The 20,628-nt window shown below is 39.1% G+C and overlaps 2 protein-coding genes across 9 annotated transcripts in view; one reads left to right on the top strand and one right to left on the bottom strand.

Moving 5' to 3' along the window:
* LOC145337914 (protein TASOR-like) overlaps nt 1-3,897 on the top strand; it is a 59,407-nt gene extending 55,510 nt beyond the window's left edge. For all 3 annotated transcript variants that reach the window (XM_080182706.1, XM_080182713.1, XM_080182698.1), the window contains exons 21-23: nt 462-640; nt 738-896; nt 2,320-3,897. In XM_080182706.1, coding sequence (XP_080038832.1) covers nt 462-640; nt 738-896; nt 2,320-2,960 — 979 coding nt within the window. In that variant the 3' untranslated portion in view covers nt 2,961-3,897. The remainder of the gene's footprint in view (nt 1-461; nt 641-737; nt 897-2,319) is intronic.
* Nucleotides 3,898-9,400: 5,503 nt separating this feature from the next.
* ccdc66 (coiled-coil domain containing 66) overlaps nt 9,401-20,628 on the bottom strand; it is a 61,425-nt gene continuing 50,197 nt past the window's right edge. For 2 of the 6 annotated variants that reach the window (XM_080182677.1, XM_080182685.1), the window contains 5 exons: nt 18,637-19,151; nt 16,623-16,681; nt 12,572-12,825; nt 11,971-12,098; nt 9,402-10,946 (listed from right to left, as the gene is read on the bottom strand). In XM_080182677.1, coding sequence (XP_080038803.1) covers nt 10,851-10,946; nt 11,971-12,098; nt 12,572-12,825; nt 16,623-16,681; nt 18,637-19,151 — 1,052 coding nt within the window. In that variant the 3' untranslated portion in view covers nt 9,402-10,850. Of the gene's footprint in view, nt 10,947-11,970; nt 12,099-12,571; nt 12,826-16,622; nt 16,682-18,636; nt 19,152-20,628 lie in introns of all 6 variants that reach the window. The other 4 variants (XM_080182680.1, XM_080182681.1, XM_080182678.1 and 1 more) reach the window with 3 other exon arrangements.

The raw sequence follows: 20,628 nt of genomic DNA, 5'->3' as shown, positions 1-20,628 counted from the left end.
GTATCTTCTGCACAATGATTACAAGATCCACTACGATATATTAACTTGTTGTAATCAAGCAAATTTGAGTACAAAACTGTTATGTAAAAATAATTGAACTCTTTTCCTAGTTAATGTATAATTGTTCCTGTATGGGAAAGATGATTGACATGACATTTTGTCTTTCACGATCAGATATGGTGCTGAATTATAAGTATAAAAGTCAAATTTAACAAGCGTCAAATGGGATTAGAGATCAAAAAATATTTTCACTTTTGTGGATGTATAAGATACAACACTGAAACTGAAAATTTTCAGTGATGCACATGTAAGAGTCTGCTGGCAGTATAAATATAATGTCCTGCATGGTTCACTTGGTGTAGTGTGAACTGATGTAAGATGTTCAAACTACGGTGATATTTATTAGCTTTTTACTATGTATTGTGAATAATGGAGCTATTTTTGTTTACACATTATTACAGAACAAATACAGCAGCCTTCAATATTCTATCACTTGTGAATAAGTATCAGAAGTGTAATTTAGTAGAAGTTCTATCTTACCATGACTGTGACTCCAGATCACGGAACACTATTGAATTAGACTGTTTAGTCAAACTTCAAGCTCAAACAATACAGCACAGACATGTAGTGTTCCTGACTGGTAAGCATTGAATTCCAGCTATATACGTCTATATTTATTTTGACATATGGACTGTTTATTAATACACCTTAATAATGTTTGGCACTTTTTCTTTCAGAGAAGAACGTGGAGCCTCTTTCCAACTATTCGGAGTGTGGAGTGGTTGTGGCCAGTATTGATGATCTTGTGAAAAATTTCAAAAACCTTATTGGCTACCATAGTTCAAGCGTGGAAGATAAACAGCTGTTAGGATTAGGATCTCAAGATGGCTTGCAAGGCAAGTGAAATGTAGTGGAACATCTTTTTTAATACTACAAGAAATTGAATGAAATCTCACAAGGTTAATGCATGAACCTTTATTCTTCTAATCTATATAAATTGCCTGAATTTACATTGCTCAAGTTTGCTGAAGACTAAGGAAAATCATGGTGCAGGGAAAAGATTTATAATGGTTGTAAAATTGAGCAATGGTATTGTGCATTTTGGGTAACAAGTGAGACACAAGTAATGCACACTAAATTAAGTTCATTATATCAGTTATGTTGAAAAATACCTGGGTGTGTTGTTCTCAATGAACTGTCTGGAAGATCACTTTGAAAGCTTAATTAGTCACAAGTCTTGTCATCTTTAGTGTGTTCACTTTTAATCAGAATGTCACAAAAGCATATGCTTTAATTAGAATGGAGAAAATTCAAGATTATCTTGCATGTATGGGGAAAGTTTAGAAAAGATCATAGAATCCCCACAGTGCAGAAGGAGGCCATTTGGCCCATTTAAGCCTGCACCAACAACAATGCCACCGAGGCCCTATCCCTGTAATCCCACATCATTACCCTGCAAATCCCCTGACAAAAAGCAACTTAGTATGCCAGTCCACCTAACCTGCACATCGTTGGACTGTGGGAGGAATCCGGAGCACCCGGAGGAAACCCATGCAAACTCCACACAGGCAGTCACCTGAGGCTGCCTCATAACACCAGGTCCCTGGTGCTGAGAGACAGCAGTGCTAACACCATGCCACCCAGTTTTAATATCCTGGATACCATTAATATCAAAACATTATACAATCCATAAAATAAAGATAAAATTATCCGCAAAGTCATAAGTTTCATCCCTAGCAGAATGAAGATGCTAAAGCTTAAAAATTGTTGGAAAGTTTCTCTCCCTCCCCCTCCCTTTTAATTTAAAAACATAATCTAAACCAGTGGTATTTGCTTCCTAATTGAGGAAATTGCCTTGGAGTTCTGAGCCTCATCAGGCAATGGTTAACTTGACTGATATGATTGCAGAAAAATTCCTGAGATGATATGTTTGGAAAAAGCCAACTGATAATATGTGGATCCATTTTTTGTTAGTCACAATCGATAAGAGTAATTAGATTCTTGTTCCCATAATTAATAGCCCTGTAAATTCAGGAAAGACAAATTTCCTTAAGTGTGGAACAGTTCCCAATGACTTGCACTCCATTTTTGATACTGAAAGCAGTATATCCATAGTGGCAGGATGAGTTGTTACACATCAAGAAATTTTGGTACCTAGCTTGGTGAGATTCTAGTGGCATTGGGAAACTCCTATTTTAATAGGATATGCCAGTCAGTTGCAGTTATATTTTAAAGTAGTACTGCTTTAAACCCCTCCAGATGTTCAAATTTTGTTCCGAATGATTTGACATGTTTTCATCAGTAACTTTTACTGGTTAGGTGCATTTTCTTCTAAGTCATTGGAATTGACAGAAGTGGAAAATGTTGACGCAGAAAACTTGGGAAAGAGTGAAGGAAACAATGAAGAGGAGGATATGTCTTTGGACTCTGAAGATAATTCACCACAGATAGAAATCTGTAGTGAGAAATCTGAAGATCTGAATGTTACTAATAGCTCACAAACTGAGGTCCAGGGAGCAAAAGGGACACTGGGCCATCCAGAGGAGTCCTTGCATCAGGCAACGGATGATGTTCCGATCACCCCTTCAATGGATGTCACTTCCGAACTAACTTCGAGCAATGTTCCTGCTTCCACTTTGCATTCAGTCAAAGGAGATAAAGATTCAGAAGCAGAAGGATTTACATGCAGCAGTAGTCCATTCTACTCTCATTCACATATGGAGTCAGACTATAGGAACTTTAATGTAATTACTCATCAAAGCTTCCTCACAGGTGGAATTGGACAATCATACATTCCTCCTCTGAATCAGAATAGTCAGGACAGTAGTTATTTTTCACCTGGATACAATCAAAACTTACGATACAAAAATAACTGGAAAAATTCCTGGAGTGCTGGTAGTGCACCAAGCCTGACTTATCAGCAGCAGCAACAGAAGCAACATCAGCAGCGGTATCATTAATTCCAACTTCTGCTGTTTTTCATGGAGAACTTTGGATACTTATGAAGGTGCTGACATTAGAAATGTACCTGGTCCATGTTTCCAGACACCAGTGTATTTCTGGATTTGTTCCTTATCCTTGGTGCTGAAAGGACTTCATTGGCTAACACATGGCATACCCTATATATGATGATATTAACTTCTGTTGTTTGAGATGCAAAACTGTGGAGTTCCTTTTAATTTATGTTGTAATAACTACAGTTTCTTCTTGCAATTTGCTCCTTTAAATGATTTAAGACAATTGTTTTGAGCAAGCTTTTTTTTGTATCTGAACCACATTTTTGCTTTTATTTTTAAAAGGTCAGTAGTTTTCTTGCCTATTCTTAAATTCAGATCTGGCAGTGAGAATTATGCAAAGATCTGACTCTTGGCTGCAGCTGTAATGTTGTAACTGTTGGCCAATTATACATTTAATTTTTCAAAGAGAAACTGAGTCAACTTCAGTACAGCTGTACCATAAGCACTACTTTGAAGCATGTTACACTGATGTACAATCAGTTTGTGTGTAAACGTTACGTATAATGGTTATTGGCTGTTTGATCCATTTCATGTTAGCAGCCTGATCTATGTTGAGAAAAATCCAAAATGTATCTAGCTTGACCTTTTTGGTTAAAAAGATATTTTTAATTTTTAAGAAAAATGCCACAAAAATACTTCTGACTTGCAGTTAATCTTTTGATAGATTTAATTTATTTTGTACAAATGTTTCATGAACCATTGTTTTTTTTATTCAAGTTGTGTAGTTGCTGTCTGGTAATAGTGTTTTATTTAATGGCCTTACAGCAGTACACTGAACTGCTTGTTAACAAAACATATTCATATACCTCATTTTCAAGTGTAGAGCCTATTTTGCCACTTGTTCAATTGAGCATTAAATAAAACACTTGCATACAAATTACTTCAGGATATTTGTGTATGTGTGTAAATATATATATATATAAATATATATATAAGATTAAAACTGTTTTCTTACTGTTGTATATTAAAAAAATAGACCTGTCAAACTAGTGTGTTTTTTGAAATTATCATTAGAAATATGACTGATCCCACCAAAGGCATACAAGTACCACAAGTGAAATGCAAACTCTTTTTGACACTGCTGTGTAATAGTCTCAAATTTGCTGTAGTAGTATTTTGGCCCTGCGCGTTCTTAGACTGTTAAATGCCCTGATCATCTAGCAGTGAATTTGTACAAAAATGTACTGGAGAATTCATTAAAAGCATCCAAGTCAAGAATGGCTCCAATTCTGAATCAATTCAGAAGTAGCATTAATTTGATCCTGTAAATTGTCATTTTATAAAATTGAATATTAAGTGAATGAATATGGTGCCCCTGTTTCCAAGTTAGTATAAATTGGTTGGAGCAACATTGGAATAGTCAGTAAACAGTGATGATGCAACAGTTCAAAGTTAAAAGTTAAAGTTTATTTATTAGGGTCACAAATAAGGCTTACATTAACACTGCAATGAAGTTAGTGAAATTCCCCTAGTAGCCAAGTCCAGGACCTGTTCAGGTCAATGCATCTAACCAGCACTGTTTTTCAGAATGTGAGAGGAAATCGGAACACCTAGAGAAAACCCACACACTCATGGGGAGAATGTGCAGACTCCACACAGACAGTGACCCAAGCCAGGAATTGAACCTGAGTTTCTGGGGCTGTGCAGCAGCAGTGCTAACTACTGTGCTGCCCCATGTTGGCTGGGATGAGGATATGCCTTGAGGATCGTCAGTCCTGATATTGTCTTCTGCCCATAATCATCATCTTTGCACCTCATGACTTGGGGACTTTGATCTTTTTGCCAAACCCCACCTGGAGACTCTTGGGAACTCTTGCTGCCTTTAGTTCTGAGGCCCAACTGGTCCCTATCTTGTGCTGAAAACCTCCTTCAAATGAACTCAGTTCCTCCAAAGAGCGGGCATAGCTTTGGGCAAGTTCATGAATCATAGCTATACCTGTTTTTTTTGTGTGGAATATTTGGCACATTTCTTGTTTTGGTTCACCTCCTCTTTTTCCAGTACATGACCAGTTCAGGGTCAGATGGTAGTGTCAAAGTTAATAGACTTTGCCTCCAGTTCATAACCACTTCTCTTTGTGCTATCCATTTCTAACTTCCTTTCTTTGATCACTCTCCATTTCTGGAGAGAGCCTGTCAATCGATATTCACTAGAAGCCCATTGACTCCCAGTTACTTTGACAATTCTTCTTACATCCTGCTTCCTGCAAGGATTTCATCCATTGCAACCTTCCATGCTAATGCTTCTGTTGGTCTGTCTTTTTTCTTCAACCAAGGATTCCAAATCCCTCTCCCCACATTCCTGCTGTGGTTGACAGGGCCCTGAACAGTTCTATTTCACACAGTCAGCCTTTCTGCTTTTTTAAAAGGATGAGAGTTCCCCTTGTTCTAACCTATCCCAGATAACTTCCAGCATGAGGCAACCACCAAATTTCTCATCCCCTTTCAGCATTCAAAATGGACTTTGTCTGTGCAATTCCTAGTCCACTTTTCATTTCCTCCCATATCTGTTTTCTGTGACATGTCACTGCAAGTGCAGGAGTTGCATGACCTCTTTTACCTCTTCCCTTGCCATTCAAGGCCCCAAGCACTTTTAAGTGAAAGTGATTTATCAGAAAAACTACAGCACAAACATGCCCTTTGGCCCACAAGTTGCACTGATCATAGCTCTACCTACTAGGCTTACCTATAACCCTCAATTCTATTAAGTTCTGTGTACTCATCCAGAAGTCTCTTAAATGACCCTATTGAATTTGCCTCCACCACCGACACCAGCCGATTCCACCACCCTCTGAAAAACTTACCCCTGCCATCTCTGTACCTGCTCCCCAGCACCTTAAACTTGTGTCCTCTTGTGGCAGCCATTTCAGCCTTGGGGGTAAAAAAAACTTGATCTATACCTCTCAACATCTTATACACCTCTATCAGTTCCCCTTTCATCCTTCGTCTCTTATAAGGTATACCACCCAGTCCAGGTAACATTCTTGTAAATCTCCTCTGTGCCCTTTCAATGACTTCCACATCCTTCCTGTAATGAGGTAACCAGAACTGAGCACAGTACTCCAAGTGGGGTCTGACCCCAGTCTTATAAAGCTGCAGCATTATCTCCTGACTCAAACTCAATTCCTTGATTGAAGAAGTCCAGAACACTATATGCCGCCTTAACCACATCCTCCACCTGCAAAGCTGATTTGAGAGTTCTAGGAACCTGGACCCCAAGATCCTTCTGATCTTCCCCACTGTTAAGAGGCTTACCCTTAGTATTATATTCCTTCATCCCATTAGACATTCATCTGCCACTTTTCCAGTCTTGCATCCAATCTATGTCAAGCTGTAACTTCTGACATCCCTCCAAACTATTCACAACACCTCCAACCTTTGTGTCATTGGCAAACTTACCAACCCATCCCTCCATTTCCTCATCCAGGTCATTTATAAAAATCACAAACAGCAAGGGTATATCCAAAACTATATCTAATTTCTTGAAATCACAACGTTTTGGCCTCAACTACTTTCTGTGGCAGTGAATTCCGCACATTCACCATTCTGGGTTCTAAAAGGTTTACCCCTTATCCTCAAACTAGGACCTCTAGTTCTGGACTCACCCACCATGAGGAACATTCTTTCTGAACCTACCTTGTCTAACCCTGTTAGAATTTTAAGTTTCTTTCCCATCTCACTCTTCTAAACTCCAGTGACTATAATCCTCACTTGGTCTCTCGTCATATGATGTAGAGATGCTGGTGTTGGACTGGGGTAAACACAGTAAGAAGTCTCACAACACCAGGTGCATCCTAGTAAACCTCCTCTACACTCTCTCCAAGGTCTCCACGTCCTTCCGGTAGTGTGGCAACCAGAGCTGGACGCAGTACACCAAATGTGGTCTAACCAACGTTCTATACAACTGCAACATTAGACACTAGCTTTTATACTCTATACCCCTTCCTATAAAGGCAAGCATACCATATGCCTTCTTCACCTATACTGCCACCTTCAAGGACTTGTGAACTTGCACACCCAGGTCCCTCTGTGTTTCTATACTCTTAATAGTCCCACCATTTCTTGTATAACTCTCCCCTACATTATTTCTTCCAAAATGCATCACCTCACATTTATCTGGATTAAATTCCATCTGCCATTTCTCCGCCCAGTTTACCAGCCTATCTATATCCTGCTCTACTGTTCGACACTGTTCATCACTATCAGCAAGTCCAGCCATCTTCGTGTCATCTGCAAACTTGCTGATCACATCAGTTACTCCAAATCATTTATATATATTACAAATAGCAGAGGTCCCAGTACAGAGCCCTGCGGTACACCACTAGTCACAGACCTTCAGCTAGAAAAAGACCCTTCCACTGCTACCCTCTGTCTCCTGTTGCCAAGCCAGTTCTCAATCCATCTAGCCACCTGTCCTTGTATCCTATGAGCCTTAACCTTTTTTTCACCAACCTGCCATGAGGGACTTTGATATCCACGGCTTGTCCTTTGTCAACTGTTTTTGTCACCTCCTCAAAAAATTCTACCAGATTCGTAAGGCACGATCTTCCCTTTACAAAGCTATGTTGTCTGTCACTAATCAGATTGTTATGTTCTAAATTCGTATACATCCTATCTCTAAAAATTCTAACAATTTCCCTACCACTTACGTCAAGCTCACCGGCTTATAATTACCCAGGTTATCCCTACTACCCTTTTTAAACGACAGTACCACATTCGCTATCCTCCAATCCTCTGGGGCCTCACCTGTGTCCAAAGAAGAGACAAAGATTTCCGTCAGAGGCCCAGCAATTTCATCTGTCGTCTTCCTGAGCAGCCTGGGATAAATGCCATCAGGCCCTGGAGATTTATCAGTTTTAATATTAGCTAAAAACTCTAACACTTCCTCCCTTGTAATGGAGATTTTCTCCAACGGGTCGACAATTCCCTCCAAGACACTTCCAGGCAACAAGTCCCTCTCCTTTGTGAATACCGATGCAAAGTATTCATTCAGGATCTCCCCCATTCCCTCGGGCTCTAAACACAGTTCCCCTCCTTTGTCCCCAAGAGGACCGATTTTTTCTCTAACCACCCTTTTGTTCCTAACATATGAATAAAATGCCTTTGGATTATCCTTAATCTTGTCTACCAAGATCATTTCGTGCCTCCTTTTCACCCTTCTTATTCCCTGTTTGAGTTCCCTCCTACTTTCTCTGTATTCCTCCAAAGCTCTCTCTGTTCTCAGTTGCCTGGACCTAACATACACCTCTCTTTTCTTTCTGATCAAGTCCTCAACATCCTTAGTTATCCACAGCTCTCTAATCCTACCTTTCTTATCCTTCCTCTTAACAGGCACATGTCTGTCCTGCAGCCTTATTAGTTGTCCTTTAAAAGACTCCCACATGCCAGATGTGGACTTACCCTCAAACAACATCATTAGAAAAAAATCAGGAATAAAACTCAACTCGTCTGGATATTGTGGTTTCAAGAGCAGGCCATTAACTCCCTGAAGCCTGACCAGCCATCCAATGAGATCATGGTGATCTCTGCAACTTAACTCCACCCAGCTGCCATTACTCCATATGGCAAGTTCAAAATTGTATCAATCCCAGATTTAAAATTATGAATTCATCTAGCATAGGCTGCAACTTGCAGAAGAGTTTTAAATCTTATTCACACAAAGGAGGAATTAAGTGTTCCTAATTTTGTTCCCAAAAGTCTGGCTCTAATTTTTAGTATGCCTCTGGTCCTAGATTCCCCCTCGTTCCTCCACCAAACAAAAAAAACTTAAATCACTTCCAAATTCCAAGACTTGGGTTTGTCACCTCTTTATATTTTAATCCTCAGAGGCCAGAAATTATTTTAGTAAATCAATGCTGCATTCAATCCCAGGCCAATTTATCTTTACAATAAACCATAGAATCCCTACAGCGGAAAAGGTCATTCAGCCCATCAAGTCTGCACCAACTCTCTGAAAGAGCATCTTACCCATGCCCAGAACTGCACACAGTGCTCAAGTTGTGGCTTCCATTTCCATTGCTTACAATAATGCCCTTCAGCAAATTTGAATATCCCATCATCTTAATTGCATTTCTATTTCTTAATTCAACAGTCTCCATTGCCTACCTCTTGAAATAACCTCTCAACATTGAAGTGATTTCATCTTTAATCACGAAGGCTACTTACCCTAAGCTAACCTTCAGCATAATGTTTTATGCACCCATATCTTCTTTCTCACAAGCATCTGTAGACATAATTACTATTATTTTTGAACTATTATACAGCCATTTCATCAGAGCCCTCCCTGTAATTTACTTCAGTAAGGTATTCCCAATTTTGATACAAATTTTATTACCTTATTTTATAGATTTAATCTGTTCTTTGTCTTATATGTTGAATATGTTTTCCTCAATTTGTCAATGCTATCCATTGCAACTTCGAACACTTTTGCTTTAAATGTTTTGGCACATGATATTGGAAGGGAAACAAGATCCAAAAGTTACACCGTAGCTTCAAATCCCACTCTACTGAGATGACCAGATTTCTGCTGTGGAGAGACACCTGCAGAAACATCAGCACAAAAGCAAACAAGAGGATAAAGACATCCCTCCTGGGAGAAAATGCTAAATAAACAAAAGATTCATTATAAAAGAGCCTTAACAAACATTAGTTGTGGTGATCATTGGCACAATTTATTTCACTCTTGGTTAAAACAATGCTTTTACATAAATATTTCTAATTGAATCACACAAAATTGAATTTCCCTTTAAATATAGCCTTTTATAAAACTGGGTGTCAGGACACATTTAATGGTTGTACCTTAAAAACCTCGACATTACAAGTAGTGAAACTGAAGCTTAATGATTGTTTCGTGTTTGCGAAACATGTATCTGCCATTTTTATATTCACCCAATTCGAGTTCCTGCATGCCAATGTTGAACTTCACTAATGCTAGTCTGTAACTGGCTACTGGAACACAGGAATCTGATCCTGAATGATTTGGCTGTTTATTTTCTCCCTGTAAATGTAAACCTTCACATTAATACTTCAGATCCACTTTATTTTGCCACTGGGAAATAATGAGCATCATTAACGTTCTATCAATATACCTGTTAGCAAAGAAGGGAAGCATTTGGTATCTCACAAAATTAGACTTGAGGGAATAAAATTTCCATGCTTTCATAGATGGAATCCAACCTTTCTTCGACACAAGCCTCATATACCACAAAAACTCCAGTAGTTCAAGAAAGCAGAGTTGGACAATAAATCCTTTCAACATTGCTCATCTTGAGAAGAATAATATATTCAGGAGTAATCTAATTAGCAATTCCCTTCAATCCTTCCCGTTCATATTGCGAAAACAACACAAGGGTATCTGGAAGCTACATCCTTACCAAATAATGAAGCAGCCTGTTATTTGCATCAGTAAATGATGTACCCTGAGGCTGACTAATTTCTTGTTAGGCCTGTAGATACTTGGTTAAAGTCAACACCATTCGTGTATGCAAATGATTGTATGGGGAGTACTTTGGGACATCCTGAGACACTTAGTAAGGTGCTTTGTAAATGCAAGTTTCTTTGTGCAGTTATACCCAAGACTACACAACTTTCTATATAGCACTCATTGTACAACTTGACCATGGACACATCCTTGGCATTTTGATATTTAATCTTTATAGATAACACTATTAAAGAAAATCTAAATAACAGCCCACAGTAATATCCAATTGGCCACAGATATCTAGTGCTATAAAAGTGCTTTTAACTATTTTATCCATAAACACAAACTCGAATTGTTGGATTTTTTTTGCAGCCTTAGGGTGAAGGACAGAGAGAAATTGAAGTCCTCCAAATTGATCATAAATGTTGAGAAGGTATTGAATATTGTTCATTTTGATGTACAGCACTGGATGTTAGACCAGTTTCCAACTCCCTCTGTTTCTGCATCAGGCCCTAAAAACAAAATAGAATATTGATTTCAGGCAATTGTGGTTCTTCTTTATTGTGGAAAATGAAAATATTTCATTGCAATGCTTGTACCCTTTCATCTTTGTATTGGCACTATGGTGTCCAAAATATAGCATCTATAGCTCTCTACCACTCTTAATATCAACACATATTCCTCCACCTCCTCCCTTCCCATACCTACTGACTATCAAAATCACGTCTTCAAAAACTGTACCTTTCAAAACACATTCTTTCTTTGGCAGTTTACATCAACTGGTACCATTAACGCACTCAGTCCTTTGACTCAATTCACTTATCTTCTCGATCAAAACTACCACCCATTCTCTCATTCAGCCAGCATGTCCTAGCCAAAATTAACTAACCTTCAATTTTTTCAAAAAGAGGCATGTTTTATATTTTGCTTTCATTCCCCAAGTTATTGGTCCATTATTGGATTAGATTGTATCATGTCTCTTCCAGTACTTTATGGGTGTCACTAAATGACAGTAAATCAAAAGCATAATCAAGTATGGTTTTAGTACAAAATCATACCAGCCACACTTACCTTAAAAGAACCTTAACAGTTTAAAATCGTGTTATAATTTCAATATTGATTTATAGTTCAGGCTATTTTGTTTTATGGAGCTCCATCAGTTTACTTGCGGCTACAGAGGATTTGTGATGGATTTGGTTAGAACCATGTCCTGGCTCAGGCCTGGGTGGTAAATTACAATTTGTGGAAGGTGGAAGTGGGGAGATAATACTTTGTGTAAAGTGGAAGTACAAAGAATAACAGCACAGAAGCAGGCCCTTCGGTCCACCCAGTCTGTGCTGACACAGAAGTACAAAAACTGAGTCACGATTAGGAGGCCACAATTGTGATTGGCTGCAAATAATTGAGTAAGACAGTAGCTAAAGTGCTGAATCACAAATTACATCTGATTTTATTTGACCATACAGGAAGTTCGCAGCTATAATGTTTAAAATTTATACAGATGCATCAGTAGCTCCTGTTGGGAATGAGTCTTACCTGGCGAAGCTCGGAGAGCCCTTTGAGAATAGCTTGCTGTCGTTCCCGGTTTCTCACCAGATCAGGGTTCAGAAGAGGATCTCTTGGATGGTTTGAACTACAGCTTTGATGCTGCTTGTGATCTGTTACTGAAAAAGAGTGCAGTAGAAAACTTGGATATGCCTATCAAAATTGGACTTGAAATAATTTCACATCTATCACCTTCAAGGTGGTTAAATAATTCAGTGCATTCTTACTATGGAAATCATTATGTATGTGAACTCAATAAACTTTCCCTGCAATTTAAATATGTTCTAAAGTAAAAAAGACATAGTAGCAGTGCATGTATGGGTTGTTAAAAATGATTAATTGTACCTGAGAATTTACTGTAAGTTGTGACAGAACCATTTACATTTTATTGGATCTGCTGAAAGAATGTTACACTTATAGAACAGTAAGCTAAGAAAGGCACTTTGAACTGTGGCAATTTCAACAATTAAATGGATTGAGAAATGGAAGCCAGGACTCCAGCAGGTGTATTTGGCAAACTGGTGTCCAGAGATACAATATTTTAACACTTTTCAAATGAGCTCCTAAATTAAAAACAAAATTGCATAACTACCATTGCAATGTTTGTACAGTGGGTCATGTGTTGAAGGCCTTGACATCGGGGCATCAGGATCCAAATGGTACACTTCATCTGTGCGCACATAAGGAACAAAGTTTGATGACGGTGGTCTGTCACTGTCTAATTCATTCGCAGTTGGAGTTCTTTGGCACCATTCACCTACATTTACATTTGAACCTGCATGAAGTTCCTTCTGCTCCATTGGGAGATGTTTGTTTCTCAGTGCAGGAACTGGTGGAGATACAGACCTAGAGAAAAAAACTTCTATTAAATTAATATTTCTCATTCCATTACTTATGCTTTAATTTTCATATACCAGTTCATTTTTTAATTTGGTATTTACTTTGGGCATGGTTTAAATGTAGTACTATAGGCAAGATTACCAAACAGTTTAGCATCAACCCAACACTATAAAGTTCAGTTCCTTAATGAATATCTTAAGTATCATGTGGAATAGAATATTATTGCATTTTTAGGAGAAATCATTTATCTTTGGATCGTAGAAATCATAGAATCCTACAGTGCAGAAGGAGGCCATTCAGCCCATTGAGTCTGCACTGACCACAATCCCAGCCAGGCCCTAAGGGGCAATTTAGCATGACCTGTCTATCTAATCCTCACATCTTTGGACTGTGGGAAGAAACCAAAGCACCTGGAGAAAACCCACACAGATACAGGGAGAATGTGCAAACTCCACATAGACAGTAACTCAAGCCAGGAATTGAACCCGGGTCCCTGGCGCTGTGAGGCAGCAGTGCTAACTACTTGCCACTGTGCTGTGTACAAGGTTCTTTCCAACCTTGGAAGTTCTGCACTTTATGAAGTGTGCCTTTCTACTATCCTAGTTGAAATGTTTCTGAAGTGCTTTTTTCCCAAAGTACTTATCTGCAGCTTTCAAACACATAAATTACCTCCCCCTGCAATCTTTCTAAGTAAACTATCTCAATAACCAAAAATGGCTGCAAACAGATCGAAGTCGAGAAGGATGAGTGGCTTAGGTTACCTTTGTCAGTCACCTTTTGACAAGAGTCCTTTTAGTATGTAACGGTGTAAATCTTATTGGAGGAATTAAAACATGGAGTTCCAACAAACATAGACACAGATTTGGGACATGTCAGCCCATTCAAGGCCTTTGGAGAGAAAAGTGAGAATGGAGGTGATGGTAGGTTCAAGGATTGCTTTTTAAGAAGAGGATGACAATGGCAGATTTGAAAGGGCTTGGGGAGACTGTACCAGTGGAGAAAGAATCATTTACTGGATAAGGATCCAGGCAGGGAGCTTCAATCATCAACATTTTAGTGGAACTGGGTCAAGGGAGCAGAAGGTGGGCCACATTGATAAAATAAGCTTGGAGAGAGCACAAGGGTGGATAGGAGAGAAACTGTAGAAACATCTGAGTTCAGGGATCGAGTAGAGAAGAATCTAGGTTTGCCTTAGTGGACTTGGGGGAAAAAGAGGGAACAATAAAGGTGGATGTCAATGAGCCCCTTGCATTTGTTGGAGGAGAGGGTTGGGCTTTAAGGGGGTTTAAGACAACAGTTTGTGGCAGAGGAAAGAAGCCAAGGATATCTTTGCATTCCAGAATGATCCTGGAAAAAAAGCAGTTTTGGTAGTTGAGAGAATGACCCAACTTTGCTTTATGTGGTCCAGTCAAACCAGTGAATAGCAAATTAGTTGTCATATCCATTTAAGTCCGATCCCTTGGATTTAAAGGAACAGAGATGAGGGTGGGACAGGGGAAAGAGTAATGGTTCTAATGGAGACTAGGCTAACAAAGATGGAGGTGAAGGTACAGTTGAAAAGACTAGCAACTGAAGGAACACTGTGGTGAATGGAGAGACAGTTGAGATTTTTGAAGTGCAAGTGTAAGTGAATTAGAAAGGAGATTTATCTGGGTGGCATGGACTCAGAAGGAAATGGGGTTAGGAGAGGAAAGGGGGATGTGGGTGCAGAGTGATACAAGGAAGTGATCAAAAAGGCTGCACATGATTGACATGATAGGATACATATGGGATGGGAAGGTTAAGTACAGTTTATTTGGAGGGAGAGATTAAGAAAGGATAGGAGGATAGTGTGGTGAATTGAGATGGAGTTTGAAATCAATGAGGACAAGAAGTTGTTGAGAGGAAAGCAGTGAAGAGAGCTCTGAGAAAATGTATGGTATTTAAATGGTTATTTAGGGAATACAATTTCAAATGAGAAGTGAACAAGATGAAATATTCAACAAGAGGAGAAAGTGGTAGAGGCCCAGGGAGACAAACAAGGTACGACTTGGTTGTAAATGCCACATTCTAATCATGACAGTCTGGAGCAAATAGTGGAAGGTATTACCAGGCACGGGGGCTTCATTTATATCATCTCTCAGCCAAGTTTCTACTGAAAAAACATTGTGAAAATTCATTCTGGAGGGAGGTGCGGTGATAGCTGATTCACTAGCTGAGTCCACAGGGCCAGCAATCAAAAGGAAGGAGATCAATGAGGTTAACCCCCAGTGGACACAATGGGCAGCAAGGTCAGCTGGCAAATAGGATGGGACAGGTGAGATTGCTGTTGCAAGAAAGCAGAGATGAGTATTTTGATGGGTCCTTTGGTGGATGCCAAGGAAAGAACAGATTATAAGTGTATCTAATGGGAAGCCAAGACTGGAATGACTGTGGGAGATTAAAAGGGTCAAGGAGTACTCAAGAATTGGATTAGGGACTTGGGAGGGCGGAAATTAAACAGTGCATGTAAACATGGGATGGGGGAAAGAAAGAGCAATCCTCTGGGATCATCCTTGGCCATTTCCATCACCACCATGATGTCACCATGAACCAAATCTCCCCTTCTTTCCATGTCAACATTACAAAGCAACTCGTCCCTCCACATTATCCCGATCCACTTCTCAATGACCTCCAACACTTCATCCATTTCCCACAGCATCCTCCCATACAATCACAGCAAAGTAACACTTGGCCCTTTATCTCCTCTCTCCTCACTGTCCAAGGCCCCACACATTCCTGTGACAATTTACTTGTACTTACTTCAACTTAATATATTGTATTTGTTGCTCACAACTTTCTCTCCTTTACATTATGTAGACCGAACGGAGATTGGGTGGCCACTTTCTAGTACACCTCCACTTAGTCCAACAGCATCACTCTGAGCTTCCAGTTGCTGGCAATTTTAATTCACCATCTTGCTCATCCGCTCACATTTATGCCCTCGACCTGCTGTGGTGTTTGAATATATGTTCGAGGAACCTCTTCTTCGGATTATGGTCCTCTTGTTTAAGAAAAGACGTATTGCAAAGGTGGGTTATTGGGATGATCTTGGGTATGGAGGGCTGCCATGTGAGGAGGGATTAAACAGGCGGGTCTGTATTCAGAGTTCAGGACAGTGAGGGATGATATGATTGAAACGTATAAGAAATTTTTAGGGTGAGACAGGGTGAATGTTGGGAGGATATGTCCATTTATGGGAGCATATAGAACCAGACAGCATAGTTGTGGAACAAGAGAAATAATTTATTTTCTCAAAGAATGATGAATCTTTGGAATTCTTTACCCCAGGGAGCTGTGGAGGCTGAATCCTTAAGCATTTTCAAGGCTCAGGTCAACAGGTTTTTAATCATAGGGACATTAAGGGTTATGGAGAGAAATCAGGAAAGCAGACGTATTAAGTGTTAGATCAGTCATGATCGTATTACACAGCAGGGCAGGCTCGAAGAGCTGAATGTCCTATTCCTGTTCCTATTTCTTGGTCTGATGATTGGGCACTTCCCAGCTTTCTGGACTCAACAGTGAGAGCTTCCATTAAGACCACCTACAATTTTTAGTCTGTGGTGCAGTTAGAGCCTCTGTCTGTTACAACTCAAGTAATATGGTCAACCAGTAAGCATCCTCCTTTAGATGCCAGTCTACACAGGCATTAGTTCTTGAAAAATAAAAAACCATCGGACTTTTTTTTCCCCTTTAAATGTTTTCTGTACTGAATTACTCATTGCCCCATGGCAGAATAAAATCACTGTCTGCTAAATCTATACATAAACTTCAGCAAAACTAACCTGTAATCTTTGTCAGCAGGTACTCTACTGTTTGAGTCGCTTCTTAGGGCAGGGTCATCCTGCAAATAGAGTTATTGCTGATCAAGTTAAAAATTAATTGCAGCTTTGAAAGATACAGAACTTTTTTTTGATTGCTTGCATGTGGACCTTCACAGACAGAGAACAAACTGGAAAACAAATTAACTCAATTGCTCAATTAAAGTATTTTAAAGTAAAATGATGTTTTACAAATTTACAAACATCCTTATTAATGAAATAAAATTTCCATCCAAGTGAGTAGAAACAGACATCCTCAAGCTCCCAAATGCTATGTTGGAGACAGTAGTGGATTGTATCATTACTGTCTTTTGTTATTATTTTACTTATATATAAAACATTGAGATGGATATATGCATATATATTGTATATACATATTGTATATATTTACTTTGTAGCAGGAATAGTGCAAAACTACAACCTCAATGTTATTATGGGATTCAAGCTGGACGCCACCCCCTGCTGGGTGAAAGGAAATGCAGTTTCTTCAGTCTGCTTCTGTTATCTTTTCTATTTCACCTGTACCACACTGAGACACCCCTGGCATCATGTACATAGGCTCAAAGCCAGTTGTTGCCCATTGTTCTTTGGAACATTTTCCCCATAGCAGAATGCAGTACATGCTGACAGTTGAGAAGTAGCAGTCCTTGAAGGAAGGTTGGGTGGGTGGGTGGGTCTGATGGTGCACAGACACATAGCAAGAATGCTAATGCATCAGCCAGCTGTCAGGACAGAATAGTCCCAGAACAGGCCCAAAAGTGGAACGGTCATTTTTTTTGAATGAGGGAAGATCAAGGATCAGATAGCAGTACCAAATCTTCCCAATGGCACAATAAAATAATTTTTTGGACTGTAGCTAGCAGAGCAGAAATGATGTGGAATAGGAAATGTACCACAGCTGGACTATCATGTCTTAAAAAAAACACAATACCAGTCAAAAAGGCATTTGGGACACAAAGAAAACCTGGAGAAAGACAAATGTGAGAAAAAAAGCAGTCTGGATGACATGTAGCAGTTTCAGAATATTAACTGCACAATAGAACCACCTGGCAGCCAGAGCCAAGTACTACATATCAACATCGTTTTCCACATATAACATCAAATGTCATGTCATGTGTGTGCTGCCTGAAGGCAGATCCTTGACTCATTGGCTGCTGGTATTTCACCCTGAGTCATTTTCCTGACAGTTTTATCAGTGTTGGTTTGCCATTGCCTTCCACTCTCTCAGACTGGGCAAAGAGGTATATCCTAAATCAATCTCAGCCATGTCATTAACTGATATAAGAGCAAAACATGGGCATTTGGGTATAACAATTCCCCTGATGAAGGAGCAGCGCTCTGAAAGCTCGAGATTCCAAATAGACCTGTTGGACCTGGTGTTGCGAGACTTTAGAGAATTTCCCAGACAGTCGGACATGTGAATTTTCAGTAAATATTAATGGTTTATGTACCAGATTTAGTATAACACCTCTCTCCTTTCCAGAAGGTGTGGCCTTAGGTTGAGTTAGGCAACCCTGGCATACATCAACCAAATGGCCATTCCGCATTTGTGAGCTGGGAAAGTAAATACTGGAAGGTAGCTAACTTCTAGTTACAGGATAGTAATTCTTAACTGGAATCTAGTCTGATTTTTCTCCAAACCTAAATTAGCCTGGGGACAGGGGCGTCACTAACCATATCTCAAATTTACCTTGACTTGGACTAGCCAGCACAGTATACATTAAGCGTACAACACAATTACTTCTTGAATTGTTTCTATTTCATATTGAGCAGCACTTTCCACCACCACCACCCCAGCAGACATTAGAGGATTTTCAAATCATGTTTCATGTTTTAAAGCCATTCAGATATTTATCACAAGTGCAAAAGATTGGAAATGTTTCTACGTGTCACCAGTTTCCACAGCACAGATAACAGGTAGCTAATGTATTTTTACTACAGTTCTGAACATGTTGCTACAATAAATTGACCTCATTACCTGCTGCAGAACAGACAGTCCTTGTTTTTCTGCAGGCTGAGGTAATGCAGCAACAGCTACTTTTGCCTGAAGTGCTGGCACCACAGGTGAAGGCAGTCTCTCTGCTGGTGGTTCCTTTGGGGGCTGTTTTTTCTTAGCTCGATGCTCTGGAGCATTCTTTGCCAACAACTGCAACAGTTCCATCTGTCTTTTCATCTTTTTCTCTTCCCTTTCTCTTTGTAAGCCTTTAGGATACCGTTCTGAAGCAGGGACATATCTCTTACTTGTTTTGTTAGTATTCCATTCTGGACGTTTCTCATTTTTCCCTTTCTTAGTTCTGGCAAATTGAGTGTATGAATCATCAGATAGTAAAACATTTTCTTTTTCAGTCACTGCAGCCTTTTCACTTGGTTTCTTTTTGAGTTTGTGTGTGTTTGACACAGTTTTGCATCCTGCAGCGATATCTGGAGTATGGGACATAGCAGGGTGGTCTGCAACTTGTGCACTGGGAAAGTTTCCAATTACCTCAAAATCATCTGAAAAAGCAAAAATAGTTGCAATTCTTTACTTCAAACAATAAAATTGAATTTCCTATAGTTACAAATACACAAGAAGCTATTATAATGATACTATAGGCAAGCATTTCTTTCACACTATTTCAGAGTCCAGAAATCAATAAACTATTTTGTATACCATTTTACTTGGAACAAATTAATAGCTACATAATAGGGGTACTAGGATTATTCTTACATCAAGCATCTACCTGCTATATAAGAGATTTCACAACCTTATTATAAGCACAGGTATTGTTTCAAATTGATAAAATTCATTTTGTATTTTATGCCAGTACAAAATTTCATAGTAGTACTGTGCTGTTTTGTAAATATCACTAAATCTGGTTTAATCAGTCATGTTAAAATATTACTGAAATTGAAGCTAACATGAATTTTATAATCCTGCAAAGATAACCAGGCTTTGTCTTTTTAGTGTTTTGTAAATTCTAGTTTGCAAACATGGATTTTGTGGTAATCAAAAAAATCTATCATTAAAAGTTTAATTACCATGAGGAGCAATTAGTCTTAAAACTGGTCTATTTAAAAGTAAATGTGTCTTGTTGGTACCATTTCATATTCTCATTGGAGAGGGTAATAAATTAGTAGTTACCCAGCCATTACATCAGAAAGTTAATTGAATTTTCTGGGCTTCTCCTTCACTCCCAACTCCACAGGAGAGCTATCTGAAAATCAGCAGCATTTTTTTTTAACAATGCATCTGTGAAATGGGAATTTATTTTGTGGATTCAAGAGGGAACTGGATTTTTATCTGAAAAGGAAAAATACGTAGAACTGTAAAGGAGAAAGCAGGGGAGTGGCACTCTGTAAATTGTTCCATTGGAGAGACAGCATGGACATGCCAGGCTCAATGGCCTTCTTCTGCGCTGTAACAGTTCTGTGATAATTTGGCCCGTACAATGGTAAAGAATTCAACTGAGATTAGTGGATTTACTGGTGTTGGCCATGAGTGGTCTGCTTGCCTCGTAGTTACAGAGTTGTGAACCCCAATTAATTCTTGCTACATTGAGGAATGAAGGGTTTTCACAGGTGTCTTGGGCAATACCTGGCCCTAAACCAACACTAAAAAAAAAATCGATTGTCTGGTCATTGTTGTGTTGCTCTTTGTGGAATTGTGATTTAGGCGCTGTTTCTTAAGGCAGTGACTGTACTTCAAAAGGGAACCGGATTGGAACTTCACTGGGATGTTCCAAAGTGCTTCATAGCCAATGTTTCAAAAGGAGTTTTATAAATGCAAATTATTTCTTTTATCCAGGATGGTGACAATTATAGTACACGATATGATCAACGCAAAAGAATGCCAATCTGATAAATTGATAAAATATTCTACACAGCCTCATCAGCCTTTATATCTGCAAAGTTTGCCAAACCCAACACTGGGGATAATGCTACTCCACAGAAATTTATTTTTATTCTTTCACAGGATGTAGGACTCACTGGC

Source organism: Carcharhinus amblyrhynchos, chromosome 3 (genome assembly GCF_965287045.1).
Source record: "Carcharhinus amblyrhynchos chromosome 3, sCarAmb.v2.hapA, whole genome shotgun sequence".
Taxonomy (NCBI): Eukaryota; Metazoa; Chordata; class Chondrichthyes; order Carcharhiniformes; family Carcharhinidae; genus Carcharhinus; species Carcharhinus amblyrhynchos.
Note: the sequence above shows the minus strand (reverse complement) of the source record. Positions and strands in the feature narration are given on the sequence as shown.